This window comes from Perca flavescens, chromosome 17 (assembly GCF_004354835.1).
Source record: "Perca flavescens isolate YP-PL-M2 chromosome 17, PFLA_1.0, whole genome shotgun sequence".
Lineage (NCBI taxonomy): Eukaryota > Metazoa > Chordata > Actinopteri > Perciformes > Percidae > Perca > Perca flavescens.
The window spans coordinates 18,659,375-18,680,049 of record NC_041347.1 but is presented as its reverse complement, the minus strand read 5'-3'; the positions used below and the strand labels follow the sequence as shown (position 1 = coordinate 18,680,049).

General features: G+C 39.9%; 1 protein-coding gene across 1 annotated transcript in view; it reads right to left on the bottom strand.

The window, feature by feature from the left end:
• Positions 1–105: 105 nt before the first annotated feature.
• The window catches only part of myofl (myoferlin like), a 23,953-nt gene continuing 3,383 nt past the window's right edge, over positions 106–20,675 (bottom strand). Inside the window, exons 4-53 of the mRNA XM_028604352.1 lie at positions 20,205–20,313; positions 19,897–19,990; positions 19,038–19,207; positions 18,175–18,303; positions 17,726–17,788; positions 17,556–17,606; positions 17,391–17,421; positions 17,187–17,302; positions 16,855–16,981; positions 16,659–16,762; positions 16,504–16,572; positions 16,378–16,421; positions 16,208–16,290; positions 15,809–15,933; positions 15,621–15,734; positions 14,487–14,664; positions 13,985–14,109; positions 13,777–13,886; positions 13,378–13,570; positions 13,125–13,280; positions 12,888–13,019; positions 12,633–12,796; positions 12,134–12,248; positions 11,690–11,792; positions 11,436–11,575; positions 11,180–11,344; positions 7,796–7,883; positions 7,573–7,650; positions 7,244–7,425; positions 6,955–7,113; positions 6,764–6,865; positions 6,070–6,231; positions 5,812–5,977; positions 5,656–5,717; positions 5,547–5,561; positions 5,367–5,465; positions 4,217–4,345; positions 3,373–3,528; positions 3,134–3,225; positions 2,829–2,999; positions 2,542–2,690; positions 2,261–2,400; positions 2,016–2,104; positions 1,845–1,940; positions 1,590–1,731; positions 1,364–1,463; positions 1,034–1,227; positions 838–947; positions 576–723; positions 106–436 (exon numbers count right to left, since the gene is read on the bottom strand). Coding sequence (XP_028460153.1) covers positions 398–436; positions 576–723; positions 838–947; positions 1,034–1,227; positions 1,364–1,463; positions 1,590–1,731; positions 1,845–1,940; positions 2,016–2,104; positions 2,261–2,400; positions 2,542–2,690; positions 2,829–2,999; positions 3,134–3,225; positions 3,373–3,528; positions 4,217–4,345; positions 5,367–5,465; positions 5,547–5,561; positions 5,656–5,717; positions 5,812–5,977; positions 6,070–6,231; positions 6,764–6,865; positions 6,955–7,113; positions 7,244–7,425; positions 7,573–7,650; positions 7,796–7,883; positions 11,180–11,344; positions 11,436–11,575; positions 11,690–11,792; positions 12,134–12,248; positions 12,633–12,796; positions 12,888–13,019; positions 13,125–13,280; positions 13,378–13,570; positions 13,777–13,886; positions 13,985–14,109; positions 14,487–14,664; positions 15,621–15,734; positions 15,809–15,933; positions 16,208–16,290; positions 16,378–16,421; positions 16,504–16,572; positions 16,659–16,762; positions 16,855–16,981; positions 17,187–17,302; positions 17,391–17,421; positions 17,556–17,606; positions 17,726–17,788; positions 18,175–18,303; positions 19,038–19,207; positions 19,897–19,990; positions 20,205–20,313 — 5,878 coding nt within the window. The 3' untranslated portion in view covers positions 106–397. The remainder of the gene's footprint in view (positions 437–575; positions 724–837; positions 948–1,033; positions 1,228–1,363; positions 1,464–1,589; positions 1,732–1,844; positions 1,941–2,015; positions 2,105–2,260; positions 2,401–2,541; positions 2,691–2,828; positions 3,000–3,133; positions 3,226–3,372; positions 3,529–4,216; positions 4,346–5,366; positions 5,466–5,546; positions 5,562–5,655; positions 5,718–5,811; positions 5,978–6,069; positions 6,232–6,763; positions 6,866–6,954; positions 7,114–7,243; positions 7,426–7,572; positions 7,651–7,795; positions 7,884–11,179; positions 11,345–11,435; positions 11,576–11,689; positions 11,793–12,133; positions 12,249–12,632; positions 12,797–12,887; positions 13,020–13,124; positions 13,281–13,377; positions 13,571–13,776; positions 13,887–13,984; positions 14,110–14,486; positions 14,665–15,620; positions 15,735–15,808; positions 15,934–16,207; positions 16,291–16,377; positions 16,422–16,503; positions 16,573–16,658; positions 16,763–16,854; positions 16,982–17,186; positions 17,303–17,390; positions 17,422–17,555; positions 17,607–17,725; positions 17,789–18,174; positions 18,304–19,037; positions 19,208–19,896; positions 19,991–20,204; positions 20,314–20,675) is intronic.

Sequence of the window (20,675 nt, the reverse complement as noted above, 5' to 3'; positions counted from 1 at the left end):
ACTTCACATGTTAACATAAAATGGACAGAAGATGTACTTAGTTTTTATATTGGTAATACAGGTAGATAGTTTCTGATTTCAAATGTGTGCAAAATGTAACAAAAATTACAAATTTGTTTAAAACAAAGTTTATTAAAATATATAATTCTTGACATTCTTGATTTCATTGTCTAAATTTAAAGAGTGATTATTTGCAACACAGGAAATATACTGTACGCAATACTGGGAGTGCAAAAAATAAAAGCAGACTGGTGTGATTATGTGAGAGGAGAATGCTGAATATCAGTCTGCTATGACATCAGCAGAGGATGTTATTGCATATTTCTGAGGGATGGTAACAGTGAAGGGGACTGTAGATTTGGCAGCAGGAACGCAGACAGCTTCTCTGCAATGCTCTTTAGGAAAAAGGCTTCACAATCTTCATTGAGATGTAGTTCTGTATAGAATAGACAGGATTAAAATTCACACAGATTACAAAATACTGTGGAAAAACAATGTGGGATGAATACAAAACATAAATGGCAGCTTCAGAAATAATAAAATCAATAAATTATTAGTAAACTAAGTATTCTTACCGGTAAGGAGTAGAACATGATCCCGAGGAACAAGATAACCAGCAGAAGAAAAATCGCTGCAATGAAAATCCATTTGAATCTGCGCCAAACAATGAACTTCATGGTCTTGCAAGGGTTTACAAACCAGAAGAATGAAGTGTCAGGGCGGCTGTGGAATAGAGAAAGACAGCAACATTCACATAATTCACGTGAAGCAATTCATAGAGATACAAAATCATATATTTGATACATTGTTATTGTTTTAAGTACTCCGATTTATTACTTGGGTGGGTCCAGTTTGGGATTCATGTTTGGCTCGTCTCTGCCTTTCCCAGCAGGTCTTTCCTCCAACTCCTTCTCCTCCACTATTTCCAGTGTCATCTCTACTTTCCCCTGTGGAGTTTGAAACACAGTATTAAACAGTAACCAGAAAGAAAAAAAAAACGTAACTCAGGACTGTGCTGTGGACATAAACATACACCAAGCACATGTTTCCCATCCTGCTCGATCGCGCATGGCCACCAGCCTCTTACAGACTTCTGGGAGAATAGTGAGTTAGGCGGTGGTCTTTTGGAGGGGACTGAGCCCGCCATCCCGGGCAACATCTTCAGGCTGCACTTTTCTGGGCTCTTAGCAGGAGAGATCAGATTGAGTAAGTCCAGCTCAATTGAACCTGTAACAGAGATATAGATAGAAAATAAGCATTTGTCTTTTATTGCAGCAGTCCTCTCTAGCAGATATCTATCTTTCAAAACCTTCCCTTTGTGTGGTCATGGCATAAAATGGAGTTAATATCACTGCTGTTTCACCTAAGTAGTCATCCATGGAGAATTTGTCATTGTCCCAAATCTGGATGATCAATTTAGGAGGAATCCTAAATTCCGTTTCGTCCAGATTCCAAAAGTGTTCCTGTAGAAAGACACACACTTTAGATCATTACCTGTCATCATAACAGCACAACAACAAAAAAGGATATGGTTATGAACAAAAATCACTGCTGCTGATGCTGTGTTCCTGCTCCATGATCTCACTCACTTTCCTCGAGACAACACACAGCTGTTCTGCAGGCAGGTAGTCAAACCCAAAGATGAACCTCCAGTTGAAATTTCCATCACCATCCAGGGATCTGTAGTGGACATCTGTCTTCTGCTTGTTGTCCTCCATACCTGGCATCCATCTAGAATGTTAAATTCAGGTTAGCTATGTGTAATATAAGTACCTATGCTAAGTACCTTGCTATATGTAAGTATCACTAAAGGGTTAAGGTAAGAGACAGGACAAGTAATGTACCCTTTAACGTAGATGTCACTCATGTTTTCTCCAGTGATGCTTGTTTCGTCCAGAGTGACATCAGTTGTGTTCCAAATGATGGCCCGTAAGACGTACCTGTTTTAAATGTAGCGTTATATTTGACCCTTAAATGCACAATGATAAAACAATATTTTCTCAAGTGTCTCTTACTTCTTGGCCCTGCGTGGAGTGATATCACATGGGGGCCCTGGCAAACCAAGGCTCTTGGGGAAAATGTCTACCCACATTTGAATGTGCCCCTGTATTTGTAGAAAAGGATGACTCTTTAAAAAAAGAAGAAGCTATCAACGACATTAAAATGTTAATTTCGCAGAGCACCATGTTCATACTTTATCTCTACTACCTGTAACTCTACTAAAACAAAAATAATGTGGTGTTACTGCTGTTGCTTTAACCTGAGACAGGTTGGGTTGGTGGGAGCTGGACAGGGTTCTGGTCTCCACATGCTCTGGTACCAAGCCCTGGGTTCTGAGGACATGCAAGGCCAGCCTCTCTCTGGCTGGGCCCAAGTGCGGGTGGATCACAGTGTTTGCCTCTGTAAAGGGCATGATAGATCACAAAGTTTAAGGATGAAAGGATTATGTTAATATCAAAGAGCCAAAATGAGAACAAGATACAACTGCAGCATATATCACTACCAAAAATATGATAATAAGGCATTTGAGAATGGCAGTACCAAAATCTTGCAGGTTGTATTGTTTTCCTGTGAAAGACAGTGAGCTGCCATCTCCCTCTATGCGTGGAGGAGAGACGCCTCTCACTCTGGCCTCGTTCTGGAGGATCTGAGAAGGCTTCAGCTGGTCTCTCCACTGATTGATCCCTGAGCTGCAATAAAGTTGTAGCTTTGTAGGTTTGGCTTTGAGAAACTAAAACACATCAAAGAAGAAGTCCCTGGCCTACTTTGTAGGACGTCTCAACTGCACTGTACATTAGATATTGTACTGTTAAAGAGTACATACTTACACACAGTAAGTCTGTGGAAGGCCACAGCAGGACCTGAAACGAGACAGGAGTCTGTTCTCCAAATCGATCACTGTCTCACCCACTTTTTCATCTCTGCTCAGTAAGTCATAGTCATACACAGCAATCTTCAGGTCCTTGTCTTGAGGCAGGAAGCAAGACATCTCAAACATCCTGGACAAAAATGAATGTAATGTATGTGTTGCTCCTTTACGTTCCTACTGTGAACACACTTAAAATTGGCCATAATCTTTGAAGAAATAGAAAACAAACAAATTCTACTAAAGATAAACACATTACTGTCTCACCTCCCAAACTCTGGATTAAGGGTTTTTGGTTTGTAGTTATCTCTGTCATCCAGTGTTTTTCTTCCCAGTACAATCTTAATGTATGGGTCACTCTAAAATGAAAATGCATAAAAAAAGATCTTAGCTTCAGTAGCTTCAATCATCTTTTTCACCAAATAAAATTTAGAGAGTGGTTGTCATTCAATTTGTTATTACCAAACCAGGGTAGTTGTTCAGTTGCAGCTTCATTTAATACTCACCAGGCCATTTGTATCCTTAGGCTGAAGGTCAAGACAGCGAACCACATAAATTCTGACCAGGCACTCCTGAGGTCTGCTCTCAGGAAGCTCTTTGAACTGGCGGGGTGGAGCTGGCACCCCTGGATCATCGGGCAGTGGGTAAATCTTGAATGAGCCCTGAATATCACCAAATAGGACAGCACCATTAGTCACATAACATCTCTTCTACAATATAATAAAATCCAAAGAGGAACTATGTTCCATATAAAGGTAACAACAAATTGTAGAATCGCAGATGATAAATTAATTCTCAGTGGTTTGTCATTCATCCTGAAAAATAAGCTGCTAAAATAAAAACTCATTAGCTGTCAACCAATGAAAGTACATGGGTCTTAATATAAAGTAACTGATTGCCTACATATATATAATAAAATGCAACTTTATTATCCACTCAAAGTGGGAAAGTGTCTTTTACTTACCATTTCACAATTCAAAACTTTAAACATAAAGCATATTTTTGTAAATAGTAAAAACTAAAAACTAAATCGATGAAAGAGTTTATCATTAATTTATTCCTATTCCTTAATATTTGTAGGTCACTAAACTTGGTCAATCTTTTCAAAAAAAATTTATTGCCTTTAATTATCACACTGTAGCAAACTATCCCTTCACAGACATACCAATCTGCAGGCTAAACTGTCCCTCTACTGTGTTTATGAAATTCATAAATTAACCACCAGAGGGCAGACAAAGGCTAGAAAAAGTGGCTGTGCAACAGCAAAAACAGCTTTCTTATGTTACAATAGTTCAGTTATAATGGGATGCTGAGTCACAGGGATACTTCTTCAAAATTTGGCTTTGTTACCTTGAACTCTCCCACCACAGTGGGATCATCTTCCTCATCTTCGGTCTTCCCTCGCTGAAGTTTGAAAGTGCAGCAGAAATCAGTGAGTCCCTGGAACTCCGCAACCTCTTCTAGTTCCCTGTTAAACACCTGAAAACCACATAACGCAACGACACAACACAGAAAGAAGAACAAAAATTACATCTATTGTAGTGTGAATCAACAGAAGTACATTTTCAGGATAATTGCTTTCCGTTTCTCTCTGTGTTGCCATTCTCAAAATCCCTTCGATACAGGAAACAACAACAAACTTAGAGCTTGCAAGCTACATGCTGAAAATGGCAAGTTTTGAATACAATTTGGACCGTGCAACAAGGCAGGCCTACTTGGTTCTTTCAGGGAATGATTGTAAAGATTTACAAAGAATATGTTTACAGCATTAACCATCTGACAAAGTACACACAGGGATACACTGGTAGGAGCAAATTACCTTTAACCATGTATCCAGCTCACTTAATCAGCTCACGTTACTGTATTGTGTGAACAGTTAACTTCATTTAATATTGTATGCAGCGTTTTCTTTGTTGATTGCAAACGTTCTACCAAAACAAGTTCCTTCCTGAGACCATTTTGCAGAGCCACAATCGCTGCGTCCAGAGCTTAGCGTCGCCCAAGATGATTGTGATTTGTTTAAAGAAATGCAAACAACCCAGAGCCTTTTTTTTTCTCCTATCCCAGAATTTAGGTGTGGTGTAGCCAGACCTTACTCTACTACGTTGCAGAGATAGGTCTGGCAATGCGAGACTACATATATTGTATATCTACTGCATTATCTGCTACACAAAACTAAATCAAACGTTTTATTATTGTGAGCTTTCAACCTAACTAACTATACTTCATACCTTACTTGCAAGTTTTCACAAAACTCCCACATTTGTCTTGTTTTTCATTTAAAGAACTGAATCTGCTCTTCAGCATGTGAGGAAAAAAAATCTTCTTTCTGTTTTGAATATAATACGACTGCAAATTCTCATCAAAAGTAACGAGAACAAGGACTTTCTGGTCACAACCCTGTCTGTCACAGCTAGCTTGCTGCACCAACACAAACCAAATCAAAGAAAGATTAAATCAATGATTGTGTTTTTCCCAATGTGCGACGACATGTTCTTACCTGTAATGTGTCGTATCCCTTTTTCAGGTAAGGCCCACACTTCTCCTGCTCTCCAACAGAGGCATAGAACTTACTCCACCAGTCTACTGCTTCATCCTCCTACAATATAGAAAATAATGATAAACTTAGTATTTTTAGATATGCTATCTATCAGTATCTATGAAAAGAGAAAAATCTTACAGTTTCTGGTTGGAGCTGCAAAGTGAGAAGCAAACAAAGAATCAATAAATGGAAGTAGATAGAAAATATTGTCTCCCACCTTTTGTGAGTGCATTATTATATACTGTACCTCAGCTGGTCTCTCCTCAATGTCTATGACAACATCTCCCTGGGCAGCCGACATCATTGCCACTGCAAAGTCAATGGAAACAGGATACAATAAGCTTTTACTGTATGTAGCTGACTGTGTATGTATCTGCCTAAGTCCATGCATGTGTGTATATACCTCTAGCAGACATGCAGACTTCTCTGTTAATGTTATACGGATCACAGCGGAACTTCTCCAGGCAGTCAATGGTGCACTGACCCACCACAGGTTTCCTACCGAATGGCCGGTGATCGATAACCTTAAGCACAATTGGAGGGGTGTACATCTCCTCTTTGGGAAGAAGCTAAGGTGAGAAAACAATAGAACCGGCCCTGTTAGAAAATATGGAAAGTCTACACACAAAACAATATTTATAGAAAGTTTGAGGGGTTGTACCACTTTGAGCAGCATCACAGATCCAGGGAAGTTGGGGTTCTTTTTGAAGTTCTTGACTACAGCAGTTTGAGCAATCACACCACCACACTCCACTATCAAACTGGGGGAAGAAACTGTGGCCAACTGGTAGGTCTTCATGTTCCTTAAGCCCCAAGTCAAGACCTGGGATCAAATAAACACATTAACACATTTAGAAAACTAGTCTGGGCAGATTAAGGGTCTAGCATGATAACAGGAGATGAAAGGGAGAAAGGGAATTACTGTACATAAAACCACAACAGAAGTCTTAGCCCGGTTACACACTGCAGGCGTGGCGTGAGCGTGGCGTTTCTGTTGCGCGTCAGCTGCGTGGATTTTGTCTGTCTTTACACACCAGAAACGTGTTTGACGTGGCGCTGCTGCTGCTAATCTTGTCTGGACACATGGATGTTTCCCATTGATAAAATGAAATACCATGTTAAACATAAATATATACTGATATGATTACAGCAAAGTCTCACGCACGCAGTGTGTAAGCTCTAACCTGTTAACATGGGAGCCGAAATATAAACGGACACGCCACGGGGCTGACGCGCTCACGTGACGCGTCCAGTGTGTAACCGGCCTTAGAGTTGGGCTGATCTTGTCTGCGCATGTAATGTGTGTGAAGTTAATTTATAGGGGCTGGCTGGGCTGGAGCAGGATGATTTTTTACCTCAATTGCAGTGAGCTGCACTACAGGCCTGATTCCCTGGGGAACCATGTAGAGCTTCTCCCCCCGGCGAGGAGGCAACAGGGGCAGATCTCCGTCATTCCCCTGGAGGGCAAAGTACAGCATCACCTCCTGAGTACAGTTTAATAAAGTTAAAGTTACAATATGTTTCCTCTCATCGGTGTATTCTTTACCTTGTTCTTCAGTAGGAGCTCGGCAGCCAGCAGTATCTCCCCAGCACTGCTACCTTTTTTGGTGACCGGGAACCACAGCAGCTTCGGGCTGCCAGCCACACTGGGGTTAAGTTTCACTACTGGAGGGCATGTACAGCGACCCATGGGTTCATCTTTACCCTTGTAAATGAAACACAGCAGCACACAAACACTTATCAAAGCCTGATCCACCGCCGTGAACCCCATTTGCATTTTTTAAAAGTCTGTGTGCCTATGTGATTTGATTTGGCAGATTAAATATTCAACATACTACTTTATCACTGTCGCACAGCTCCAACACCACATCAGGAGGGTTGCGGGCAATAGTTTGTGGATCTCCGTAGATTTTAATGTCCTCAAAGATGAGAGTCTGATCCCATGTGGGGTTCAGGGTGGACCTTATGACTTCTGTGGTTGTACTCACATGTAGGAATGACACATGGGCGTAGGGATCTGACGAGGACCAGGAGTATTATTTTGATGGAAATGGGAAATGTTACTTTTGCCAAATTGTACATCCTGAGTAGATTTCATTTATTCCTCTTGCTCAGGCTTGTACTTTGTCTGGTTATTATGAGTCACAAGTTTATTTATTTTTACCTGAGAAGCTGTCTTTGTCCATGGCACAGAGATTCCTCGCCTGATACAGGTACACTCTAAGATGGTAAGGGTAAGACCCTGAAGAGAGATAGCATCAGCATGTTTAACTGTATTTTACAGATTGTACTGAGTCCTTGATTCAATGTTATCTTGCATCAGGAAGTTTGAAGAAACACTCAGCATGATTGACCAGGAATTAACTTTATCTGACCCAACTACTTACGGCTAAAGTGGCAGGAAACAGTGGGTGTGTTGGCACCAAATAGTTTGGCTGCATCCGTTTTACTGGCCTTCTCATCAACATCAACCCCCTGTTAACAAAACCCAGGATGAGGTGCTGAAAAGAACACTTAACAGCAAACATTTAAGAAGATATTAGAAACATTGAAAAAAAGACTGCAGAACTAAAATAAACTTCCTGAGTGATTTGCCAACATCTGACAGGAACAGGCACATGCAGGAGAATAATGAGGGGATATGACTCAGATGGTATAAAGTAACTGTAGTTGCCATGACAACTGCCACGTTAGGGGAAATGTAAGAATACAACACTATCTGACAACATAACGACCACACTGAAAGGCAAGTATTGACATTCTGTTGAAAATATCACAGATTCATGCCCCCCAGGTATTGATCCTGATAGCACTATACAAGTGGATGAATTTGAAAATGTTTTCTGCAGGATAACATGTAGTACTAGTATTATTCCAGTAACATGTAGTACTAGTGCTATTCCAGTAACATGTAGTACTAGTACTATTCCAATTATAATGAACAACAGACCATACAAAGTGGTGAAGCCCCTAAGTAATAAGAAGTTGACTGCAAACATAGTCAATTTAGCATCCAGTTCACGCCAGCCACAGCCTGTCCCAAAAGAAAATGAGACGGTGTCTGTTCCTCGACTAAGATCAGTTAAATCAAAGGTAACCAAGAGAGGGGCAATACTTAACAACCTAATTGGAATTAAAACTACCACTGCAATGATAGAAAAGGATAGGAAAATTAGATGTGGATTACTAAATATCAGATCTCTGTCTTCTAAAACAGTACTAATAAATGAATTGATATCTGATAATCAAATTGATCTATTCTGTCTTACTGAAACCTGGCTGGGCCATGAAGAATATGTTAGTCTAAATGAAGCGACTCCTCCCAGTCATATTAATACTCAAATTCCTAGAGGCTCAGGCCAAGGAGGGGGAGTTGCAGCCATATTTGATTCAAGCCTGTTAATTAATCCTAAACCTAAACTAAATTATAACTCTTTTGAAAGCCTTGTTCTTAATCTTCAACATTCAACACGGAAATCAGTACAGCCAATTATATTCGTTGTTGTCTACCGAGCTCCAGGTCCATATTCTGAATTTTTATCTGAATTCTCAGAGTTTTTATCATGTGTAGTCCTTAAATCAAACAAAGTACTTATTGTAGGTGATTTTAATATCCATGTGGACGTTGACAGCAATAGCCTTACTACTGCTTTCAACTCACTACTAGATTATATTGGCTTCAGTCAGAGTGTGCATGAGGCCACGCACTGTTTTAACCACACCCTCGACTTCGTGCTGGCATATGGTATCAAAATTGAAGATGTATTAGTATTCCCGCAAAATCCTTTATTATCAGACCACTTCTTAATTAATTTCGAATTCTTAATACCCGATTATACAAAATTAGATAAAAGCTACTATACTACATGCCTATCTGACAGTGCTAAATTTAAGCACTAAACTCATTACCTTGTTTTAATACAACAGAGGACCTTTATGTAAACTTTAGTCCCTCTCAAATCGACAATTGTGTAGATGGTGTTACGGCCTGCCTACGGACTAGAAGAAGAAGAAGAAGATGAAGCAAAGGAAACTAGCACCTTGGTATAACTCCCAAACTCGTAAATTAAAGCAAAACTCGCGAAAACTTGAAAGTAAATGGCGCTCCACCAAAATGGAAGAGTCTCGTTTGGACTGGAAAGACCAATAGGACGGCCCTCAAACATGCCAGATCAGACTATTACTCATCATTAATAGAAAAAAACAAGAACAACCCAAGGTTTTTTTTCAGCACTGTAGCCAGGCTGACAGATAGTCACAGCTCTACTGAGCCATCTATTCCTCTAGCTCTGAGTAGTGATGACTTCATGAGCTTCTTTAATGATAAAATTATAACAATTAGAGATAAAATTCATCACCTTTTGCCCTCAACTTCTAATGGTTCAGCTTTCAACGCAGGACTGCTAGAAAGAACGACTAGACCTGACATATACTTAGACTGTTTTTATCCTATAGACCTTCAACAAGTAATGGTAAAGGTATCTTCAGCAAAGCCATCTACCTGTCTCTTAGACCCCATCCCAACGAGGCTACTCAAAGAAGCGTTACCCGTGGTTAACACCTCTCTACTAGATATGATCAATATGTCTTTATTAACAGGTCATGTACCGCAGTCATTTAAAGTAGCTGTGATAAAACCTCTTCTGAAAAAACCCACCCTCGATCCTGAGGTCTTAGCAAACTATAGACCTATATCTAACCTTCCCTTTCTCTCCAAGATCCTTGAGAAAGTAGTTGCTGATCAGTTATGTGATTTTCTCCATAGCAACAGCTTATTTGAAGACTTTCAATCAGGATTTAGAAAGCATCATAGCACAGAGACGGCACTGGTGAAAATTACTAACGACGTTCTAACTGCTGCAGACAGAGGACTTGTCTCCATACTTGTTTTATTAGATCTTAGTGCTGCTTTTGACACTATTGACCATACAATCCTGTTACAGAGATTAGAACACTTAGTCGGAATTAAAGGAATTGCACTAAGCTGGTTTAAGTCTTATTTCTCTGATCGATCTCAATTTGTTAATGTTAATGATAAATCCTCTAAGTACGCGAAAGTTAAACATGGCGTTCCACAAGTCTCAGTGCTTGGACCGATTTTATTCTCCTTATATATGCTTCCTCTTGGTAATATCATTAGGAAACACTCAATTAACTATCACTGCTATGCTATCAATGTTTTCATTTGTTTCCTTTTGTATGCATCCTGTCCCAGAACTGCTTGTTACTAACCTAGCTCTGGGGAGTTTACTCCCCGGAGTCCTTATGTTTCTTCTTCGCAGAGATATGCTCTGCGATTCCCTTCAACGCCCGGCCGCGTCCTGCTGCGTCTGCTGCACCCACCCATGCTCTGCAGCGCCACGTTTCATCCCGCAACGTCCTGCTGTGACATGAACTACAACGACTACCTTCAAAGTCACTGTTCCACTATCTTTAATGCTATAACAGCATATAATTGACTATTATCGCCATCACACCCCCAACCGGCCCCGTCAGACCAAGAGTCTGGGTCTGCCGAGGTTTCTTCCTAAAAGGGAGTTTTTCCTTGCCACTGTCGCAATAGCCACTGCTAATGCTTGCTCTTGAGGGAATTACTGTAATTGTTGGGGCTTTGTAAATTATAGAGTGTGGTCTAGACCTACTCTATCTGTAAAGTGTCTCGAGATAACTCTGTTATGATTTGATACTATTAATAAAATTGAATTGAATTGAATTGAATTCAACACATTTTTTTTTTCACATGTTTCTCAGGGGACTTAAGTAAGACTCACTAATGCCCCTTCCAGTCTGAAGATGGCAGAGGCTCCGATGCAGTCGGACGGGACCATCTTTCTTCTCCAGCGGCGGCGGCGGAACGTGTCAGAGGAGCGCTCCTTCCTGTGGAACTTCCAGCCAATCAGGGAAGAGTATTCCCAGCCTTCCCCTGGTTCTCGCCTCTGTGGAAGAGACATGGGTAGCAGAAGAATGAGAAAATGCATAACATCTCTCAAATCTACTTTTTTTTATCTACCTCTACCTATTCCTCACTTCAGTAACAGCCATTTTATCAGATTTCTTCCTCCGTGGTCTTATGAGTCTCTTCCTGCGATGGACATGATACATTTTCTCTGTTGCAACCCAGGATTTGGGCTTATCATCGGGAGGAATGGTAACTCCGTATTCCCAACCTAGTGCCAAAGGAAACACACAGGCATAAACATAGACCAAGTTAGACTTGCAGTTTTTTCAAATATGAAAACAAGATTTTGATCACATATTTTAGTCTTAGAATTCATGGTTACCTTTTTCATCTACGGCCTTGTTGCTGTCAAAGCTCCAGTCATCCTCCCAACTCCATCCAGGTGGACACTCAAACTCTCCTGGGCTTTGAACCTTTTCTCCATTCTAGACAACACAGACCCTCTGTCATTCATTTATGTGATGAATAGGTATTAATAAACACAAAATTATTGATATTCTAATACTAACTCCTGAGGAAAATATCTGGTTGTTAAGATGCGAAATGCTTCTCTATGTTCACCAGCTAGTTGCTAATTGTATTTGTTTGACTTTTGTTGCTGGAATGTCTAGAATGAAAGTGATTTAAAACAGTCCATGGCCATGAAACCAGAACAAACAAGATGGAAATGAACATGAATAGACAGGCTTTTGTCCTGTTTTCTTCACCTACCTTTTCACAAAACTTAAATGTGTGTATGTGTGTGTATGAGAGCAGTAGGTTGTACCACGTCTGTGTAGGGTTCTGCAGCGGGCTTCCACTCCCCACCAGGGAAACGTGTTTCATTCTGAAACACTTCATCTGTGAACTCTGTGTGGCCCGCATCTGCTTCTGTCAATAGGCTGTAGAAAACACCACCACAGCACAGAGGTTGATGAGAAGCATTGTGACTCAGACATTAGCTATGTAGGACCATGATAAACTGAGCGGAACAGCTCAGGAAGACGGGCTTCAGAGAGCTAAAATTGTTTACATGAGCCTTGATGGGAGAATGTAAGCAAAGAAGTAGAAGGCACTAAGGGAGGGAGGGAGACCTCCTTAAACCCAAAAAACTGTCTGACGCCGAAATTCCTTTTCATTTCCTGTGATTGTGTTCACATTGTTGCTGGTACAAGCATTGATTTATGACTACTGATTGTACTTGAGACTGTACAAGCACTGAAACACAAAGGACTGTGTGAGTGTGTGTGTGCTTCTGCATGATAAAGTGAGTTTCTTAAACTTACCTTCGCTCAGGGTCAACAAACCAGTCTTGCTCCCAATCCCATCCCCGTGGTGGCAGAAAGCGCTCTCGTTTCAGTTTCACCTTTCCAGTCACATCTGAGAATTTATGTCGACCAACCAGACCGGTAGTTCCCCACTTCCCTAAAACATGGGCCTGGTTCTCATACTGCGAAATGAAAGTGAGAGATAACAAAACGTGCATCAAATTAAATATATATGTAGTTAAAAAAAGGAATTTTTTTGTGTAGCTACTGTACCATTTCAGCATACACGCTGAAGTTTCCCTCTGAGAAGCTGTTGAACCTCTTCTCATTGGCAGAGAGACCGAGCCACATGTCGATCCGCAGCTGAACAGGGACCTTCAAACCTTTGTTTTTGTCCATGGGGTACTGACAAACAAAAATTATGAAAGTAGGAACTCTTTCTACAGTTTACAGTGAAATATATAATTACAAATATATAAAGGTGTTGCTCTATGTTGGCTAGTTTTGTACCTGCATGAAAATGGTCTGGGTCCGTCCACAGTGTTTGCCATGTGCCTCTTCGCTGAAGTTGGAGTACAGAATCTCGTTTGCTGGGACTCGAGCATAAGCCACCCGCTTCTCTCCTCTTAACATCCAGATGATCACATCTGGCATGCTGTTCTGAGGCTGATGAAGACACAACATAACGTAACATTTCAGTTACTTGATACATTCCCATTGACATCTTTATGAGCTACTAACATAACATCATATTTTCCCTGACCTCCTCTGCCAGCTGCTGGATTCTGTCCAACCAGTCCTCAATGTCACCAACAGTAGCCTTGACATCTGTGGCCTCCTCTCTCACGCGATTGGCCATCTCTCTGATACTGACCACAGCAGCATCACGCAGCTTTTTCAACTGGAGATCCAGTTCAGTCACATTGGGCTGACCCTCCAACACTGGAAGCTGGAAACTGTCAAAACTTTGTTATTGAGAATAATGTGGGATGGGAACAAAACAAGGTAAAACAAGAACATGACTCAACCCAAACAACCACCTGCAAATGTATTTGACCTAAAAGCAATAACCACACTACAGATTTCCTAATGATATGTTGCTTATTGCATTACTTTATAAAACCCACAGATCCAGTGTAGGATTTGTCTGGTCCTGTCTTACCTGTTCAGGTCCTCAAGCATGTGGTTGATGAGTTGGATCCAAATCTCTTTCAGACGTTCCTCAGACTCCTTGGCTAACATGGCTGTTTTTAAGGAGGTGAGATGGGACTCCTAAAATAAATAATAATAAAGAGAGATTAAAGTATATTACTGAGCAGTAAAAACCTGTGTAGACATGCACAATATGTGCCACTGTGACTTATTCTCACCAGTCTCTCAGCGATGAAGAGGAGAATGTTGACAGAGTCCAGACGGTGGCTGATGTCTTCCCAGTATGATGTGAGAATCACTACAGGCTTGGTGTCACCCCAGGGCAGGTAATAGTAGTGATTACCTGTGGGATACAAAATAAATACACCCAGTCATTTTAAACACAAGTTGTGGAGTTGACCGCTCACTAACATTGGGTGTCCATGTTGTTGATGTTCTTTAACTCTTTGGTTTCATGAGCCCTTAAACACAGACTTACAGCATGGTTAAAAGTTTAAATAAAAAACTGTCAAATGTCCACTGTTAAAGCAAAGTTCTAATGATATATATACTCCATTGATAATTGTTATTTATTTGAAATTTGTTTTTTAAATAAAGAATATATTCAACAAGGTTGGAATACTATGTAACGCATGTGGCGCTCCTTCATGCTCCTGAACAAAAACACCCTAGAATATAAAATGGAATACATTTTAAAGTCATTTTTTCTTCTTTTCATACCATCAAACACAGCAAAGCTATACTGGGTGGTGGACGACAGGGGCTTGCAGGTGGAGTCCAGCTTGTTACCGTAATTACCAATGCTGACCTCAAACTGGATTGGCTCGCCCGGCTCTTGGAGCATGCACGCACTGTGGAACACAGCGCACAGAGAGTACTTCCTCCTCCGTTGGTATTTCTGCAATCAATTAAAAAGGATGTTGCAGTTAGACTTTAGGGCAGGTTTATTTTTTCCCAGTCAGAAACTTGCTCAACACTGTGTGTGAGCTACTGGTATTTTCTACATTGCAATGACATTGGAAAAAAGCAATTAAGCTATAATGAAACCTTGCAGATTCAAAACCTTCTGCCAAATATAAGTAGACAGCAGTAATAACAGTAGGACAGAGTTACAGCACACAGTGTATACCTGTTTTTTTTTTTTTTTTTTTTTTTTTTTTTTTAAATAAACTTTATTGAAGAATGTGGACATACAGTAGAAAGGAACGTCTTCTGTACATCTTAACAGTCTATGTTCTAAACGAGCCAGGGGGTTATTAAGGAAGACAAAAACAAAACAAAGCAAAAAAAAGAAAAAATTCATACAAATATTTTGTAAAGCTTACAAAGATCATATGATCTGACAGCTTTTTTGTTTGTACAGGTAGAAATGGAAAAAATTTATTGTTTAATATTGGCAGCCAGCTCAGAAAAGCTTGGCTTCTTTTTCAAAAACTTTGATTTATGTAAATAAAATTTGGTTAAAATAATTATCAAATTTATCACATAATACTCACAGTAAAGCTTTCTATCATATTGAATGAATCCAAACAATACATTTTCCCAAAGTAATGTGAATTGAGGGTAAATGTGAACAGCAATGAAATGTGATAATCTGCTTCAAAGTCTCTTGGTATATTGGCAAGACCAAAATAAATGTACAAGGGTTTCATTTAGTTCTCCACAAAAAGAACAGCTGATATCAATGTCCTTTTTCATTTTCTGCAGATAATGGTTAGATGGGTAAAATCTGTGAAGCATTTTGAAAGAGATCTCTTTAATTTTGTTGGTTAAGAAGAACTTCTGTGGCAATAGCCAAACCTTTTCCCAACAAATATCTTCAACATATGAAGACCAGTACGATACAGTGTATACCTGTGCCACCAGTATGTCATCACTGGAGATGTCATCCACATTTTTATCAACCTTTCCATCCAACTGAGTGGACAGCTCAACAAGGACCCTCCCCCTGTAGGCGACCCCTTCACCCTGCGACAAAACAAAATGTTGTGTCACTACTACAGTACTGAACCCTTTGTACTGTGCTGATTGGGTAGTCCTACCTTTCCAAAGTTGAGTTCCTCGTATGGGTCGGGAAGGCCAGTAAATTCTCTTGGGCTACCGTACAGGTTGACATAGCAAGGCCCAAAAGCTGGGAGAAAACCAAGCTCTGATGCTGCTGTGCTCACTGTAACATACAGACACTTTAAAAAGCCTGCATGGACAGTTTTAAGGCTTATAAAGCAATATGGTGTATGACAATAGATACACATATAGATGCTGAGGGTTAAACAATCAGCGACAAAGCAACATGTTAAAACATGCAGATGACCATTTCATATGTATAGCCCTTGAGTCTGTTTCCAGTAAGGGAAAAAATATACATAATAAATGTCACATTGCCATATCAAATTATAAAACACTGACAACAAATATTACAAAAATACAGATTACATGATTACCTTCAATCTCTCCACCTGAGGAAGACATTTTGCTGAGATTAAAAAAAAATGTTCCTATGGCATCATCCTTGGATAGACGATCCCTGCCAAGAGTAAACTGGCACGTCAAATATGGGTTGTGATATTATTGTCACTTATGCAGCTGTGTATGAATGAACTTTAGCTCTTACCAGTCATACATAGTCAACTTGACGCGTTCACACATGGATGGGAACTACAGAGGCAACAGAGGCATGTGTTTATTGGTGCTGAAGGTTAAAGTGTTTCAGAAATTTGAATCAAGCCCGACTTCTTACCTTGACTTGGAGATTGATGAGTTGATTCCACTCTGGGTTTGCATTTTTTTCAATGGTTTTGGTGCGCAGCTAAATGAAAATTCCATTGGATATAAATAATATTCACACAGTAAGAACAAATAAAAAAATAATTCTTTTTACATAACATGAAATACCTTCTTGCCAGCAAAGTTGACTTCTACATATGGATCCACCAAGTTTTTCCTGTCTCCCTCCCCTCCAAAGACCTGTTTTACCGTCTGAATAAAGGCATCATCCACTGCAATGTAAAGTATGTTCTAAATAGAAGTTTTTCAAGGTGATTTGACGGCATTAAACTACAATTGTGGCAGGGATTTATGGGTCACTTACTCTGTGGCATATCCTCAGCACGGTAGACTTTGAGGCTGAGTGTGGCCCATCGCATTGTGACACCAGCAGGCACCAAAAGATTGCTCTCTATGTCATCCTGCTCCTCACTTATATCTCTCCTCTCAGTCTGGACAGAGGCAAGGAGAGGAGAGGAGAGGAGAGGAGAGGAGAGGAGAGGAGAGGAGAGGAGAGGAGAGGAGAGGAGAGGAGAGGAGAGGAGAGGAGAGGAGAGGAGAGGAGACTTTGTCATGGTCTCTGTACTCTGTACTCTGATCTGTACTCTATGTCTAGTAGGAAGAAACTTGATGGTAAAAAAAAGAAGGTACACGCACAGGCGGCTCCTCTCCAGTGCCCACAACAGTTATGCTGACTTTCAGGTAACCTCTGGCCCCCGAGGTAGAGTCATCAGGATCACTCAGGAGGAGCCACTTCCTCATTATGGCATGACCTGGACAATATCCAACACGTTCAAACACCTACAATATACAAACTAATCTTAATTTTTCAGAGTATGCATTTTACATGGAAATACTGACCTGATTCATCATAGATGTAGCCAACATCCAGCTGGGTAAGCAAGAAAGAAAAAAAACATTTTACTTATCGTAAAATTTGAGTCCCTGCTAGTGAGTGATAAATCACTACAGGTCAAACTTGAAACAAGCAGAGATAAGGACGTAAAAGCACTTCAATTGTCATACCTTGAACTCTCCCATTAGACTGTCAGATCTGAGCGAAAAGGAGTCATAAACCTGGCAAAAAAACAGCAATTACAGCTTCAGAAAGACTTTTCCTGATTTTAAGACCACATAATGGACAGTTTTTTTATTTTTGAAAAAGAAAATTGCATTAAAAGGAGTTATCGACGCACCCGAAGACTAATGCTCTCGTCAAACAGTTCTGAGGGGAGCATGTTAACGTTGTAGAAGAACATCTGAGGGACAGAAACAAGTCATAAATGAATGAGTATTACAATCAGCAACACAGACACACTTTGTTATCAGTGATTGTGACAAACATTAGATGACTTAGAATTTATTAAACTGAGATTCTTATGCTTTGGCAAAAACTAAGACAAAGGAAAATGCATATGAGAGGAGTTAGATACGTGAGAAAGCCGAAAGCACTGCCTTTGAGGTCCACTGTCATATCACCGCTGCCGATATAGAGAGAAATAAATAAATAGAGGGTTAATAAAGCTGGTGGGGATTAATTTGCAAAGAGAAAAGATAAGTAGATGTTGACAAGCAAGAAAAAGGGGAAAGTAAGTGATCACTAGTTCCTTTCAACAGAATGTGGTATTTTTTGTGGACACATTACCTCGTCGAAAAACGGGTTATTTCCTCTTCTAATTCTGGTCCTGTGGGTCTGTCCGCATACATTCACCTTAACCACTGGCTTGATGTTGTTACCAGGCAGCTGTCGACCCTCAATAACCCGAATACGAATCTGAAGATTGCAAGCAACAGTGAGACAATTTATCTTGGTCCTTTTTGAAAAGGTACCATTGATTCATTCGGGTTGACAAATACCAACTTAATCAGTACAGACACAAGCCTGCTCAAATACATAACATATGACCTGTTACAGGAACAAAAATATGTGTTAGAATAATTATATTATCAAGAATAGACAGGACCACTAAAGTTATAATAAAGTTTGTTTACTTGCAAGTAGAATCAGTTTACAGTACTCAAAGCACAAGTACAGAAAGTTACTGACTACAACAGCTTTTGTAATACAACGTAGAATGTGATAAAACTATAATCATAATAAAGAGTTGATGTCGTCAGTTATCTCAGTCAAGGAGCACCTGTTCTTTCCTCACCACACACGTGCTCCAGACAAGGACAAGACAGTGGCTCCCAGATACCAGATGGCGACAGCAGCAACAGTGTTTTGTTTTGTTATAATGCAAACAGTTTTAATACTAATCAGAGAAAAAGTATGTATCATAATTTTTCTAACAAAATGTTACCAAAGAAAACCATGTGTGAAATTGCTTGCCCTGATGCAGCAGAACTAAAAGAAGGTTTACAAGTTTGCAAATGTTCTAATATGAATGATAAATGTTGTAATTCACTATCTATTGGCTGCCCCCCATCAATGTACATTTGCACTCGTGCAACCTGCAGTCATTCATATGATTAATTATAACAATTCCACCCTAAACTGGACAATACCTGGAAGTCTTGAGGCTTATTGGCCAAGGCTCTATGCCTCTTACGGCTGAGACGTAATGGTTTGTGGCTGGGTTTCCCTGGCTGGTTGGGTGAAGTGAGAGCTCCTGGGCTTCCACTCTGACCTTCTCCCTCCACGTCTGCCTCCCCCTCATCACCCTCATCACTGTTTCCTGTGGAGCAAAACCACAATGATCACAACATTCTTTGAATCAATATTCCAAAAACACTCTAACTGGAGAAAAACTGACACCCTGGTACTGTGTGATGTATCTGCTAACCTCCTAACAACATGGAAGACACCTTTATTTTATTAAATATGGTTTAAATCTAGACGACAATAATCAGAGTTTCTTTCTGTTAGGGGATACCCAGTGACTGTAAAAAATGGAGATACCTTGAAAACTTACAAGCCTTACCAGTAATATCAAAACAGTTCTAAGAATAGCGATAACAGCAGCTAATAAGCCCCTTGGAAGACAGTAAAAAAAAGTATCAAAAGTGGTTCTATGAGTTTTTATCCAGTGTTAAATATGAAAAAAAACATACTTTAAGGAAAACCCAAAATTTATTTTATGAAGTTTGGGCCCCCTTTTTAGATATTATAGAACAAACATAATCCAGTTGCTGAGAAGGTTACAGCTTTTTATATTGCTTGTTTGTGTGTTTATTGATTGATTGTATGTCTTTGTGTTTTTGTTTGCTTTTTATTATTGTGACTCAGCAAGAATACCCCATGGACATTTTCAATGAATTATTATTGTGAATTATTTGTTATTTTGGGAGGGAAGTAAAAAGTCAGACACATAAATGCAGATGATTTACTATCTCTTTTCATTTCTTAGATTAACTGTCTACTTACCTGCATCCACATTAGTGTCTCCATCAGGTTGATCATTAAGGTTTGAGGAAGTGTTGGCAGGTGGCTCATACCCAATTACTAAATTAATGGTTGCCTAAAAAAAGAAAATGCTTTCTCAATAAACATCAGTTCTACTGTATATGTAACACCAAAATAAATGTCATAGGATTCAGCAAATGCAACTGCTTCCTGCAGACCTATACAGACAGCAGGCACCATCTACTGCCAGAGCTGAAGCTGCTTAAGATGATAGTCTGTGTCATAAAATTGCAGTGCAAGTGTCACATGTAAGTGATAAATGTATTCACCCCAATAACCTGTTGTTTCTCATTGATTAAAGGCACATTCTTGAATGGGAAGGACCTCAGTTGACTACTGGCCAAGTCTGTCAGAGGAATTTTTGCCGAGCCAATGAACCTGCAAAGCAATCACATATATTTCCCTTTGGTCAGACAATCATACATACATCTGCAAATGAATCATTGCAGGAGGGAAACCACTGTCTTTGTTTGAAAAGACAGCAAGGATTAATAGCTAAACAATAGGGAGAATGCTTTGGTTCCATAATCTGTGACAAATTTATGCAATTACCACATGAGGAAATAGGAAGCAGTGTTTGTGACTGTAATTGCTCGTTGCTCTGGATAATTGGTGGTTTCTACTTCCCAATTTCACTTCTTCACATATAATGACAAACCCAGCAACAGCACCTACTTTTTCTACCAAACAGAAGTAATGTAGGAATAGTGATTCATAACCACAATGGATTGCAACACATT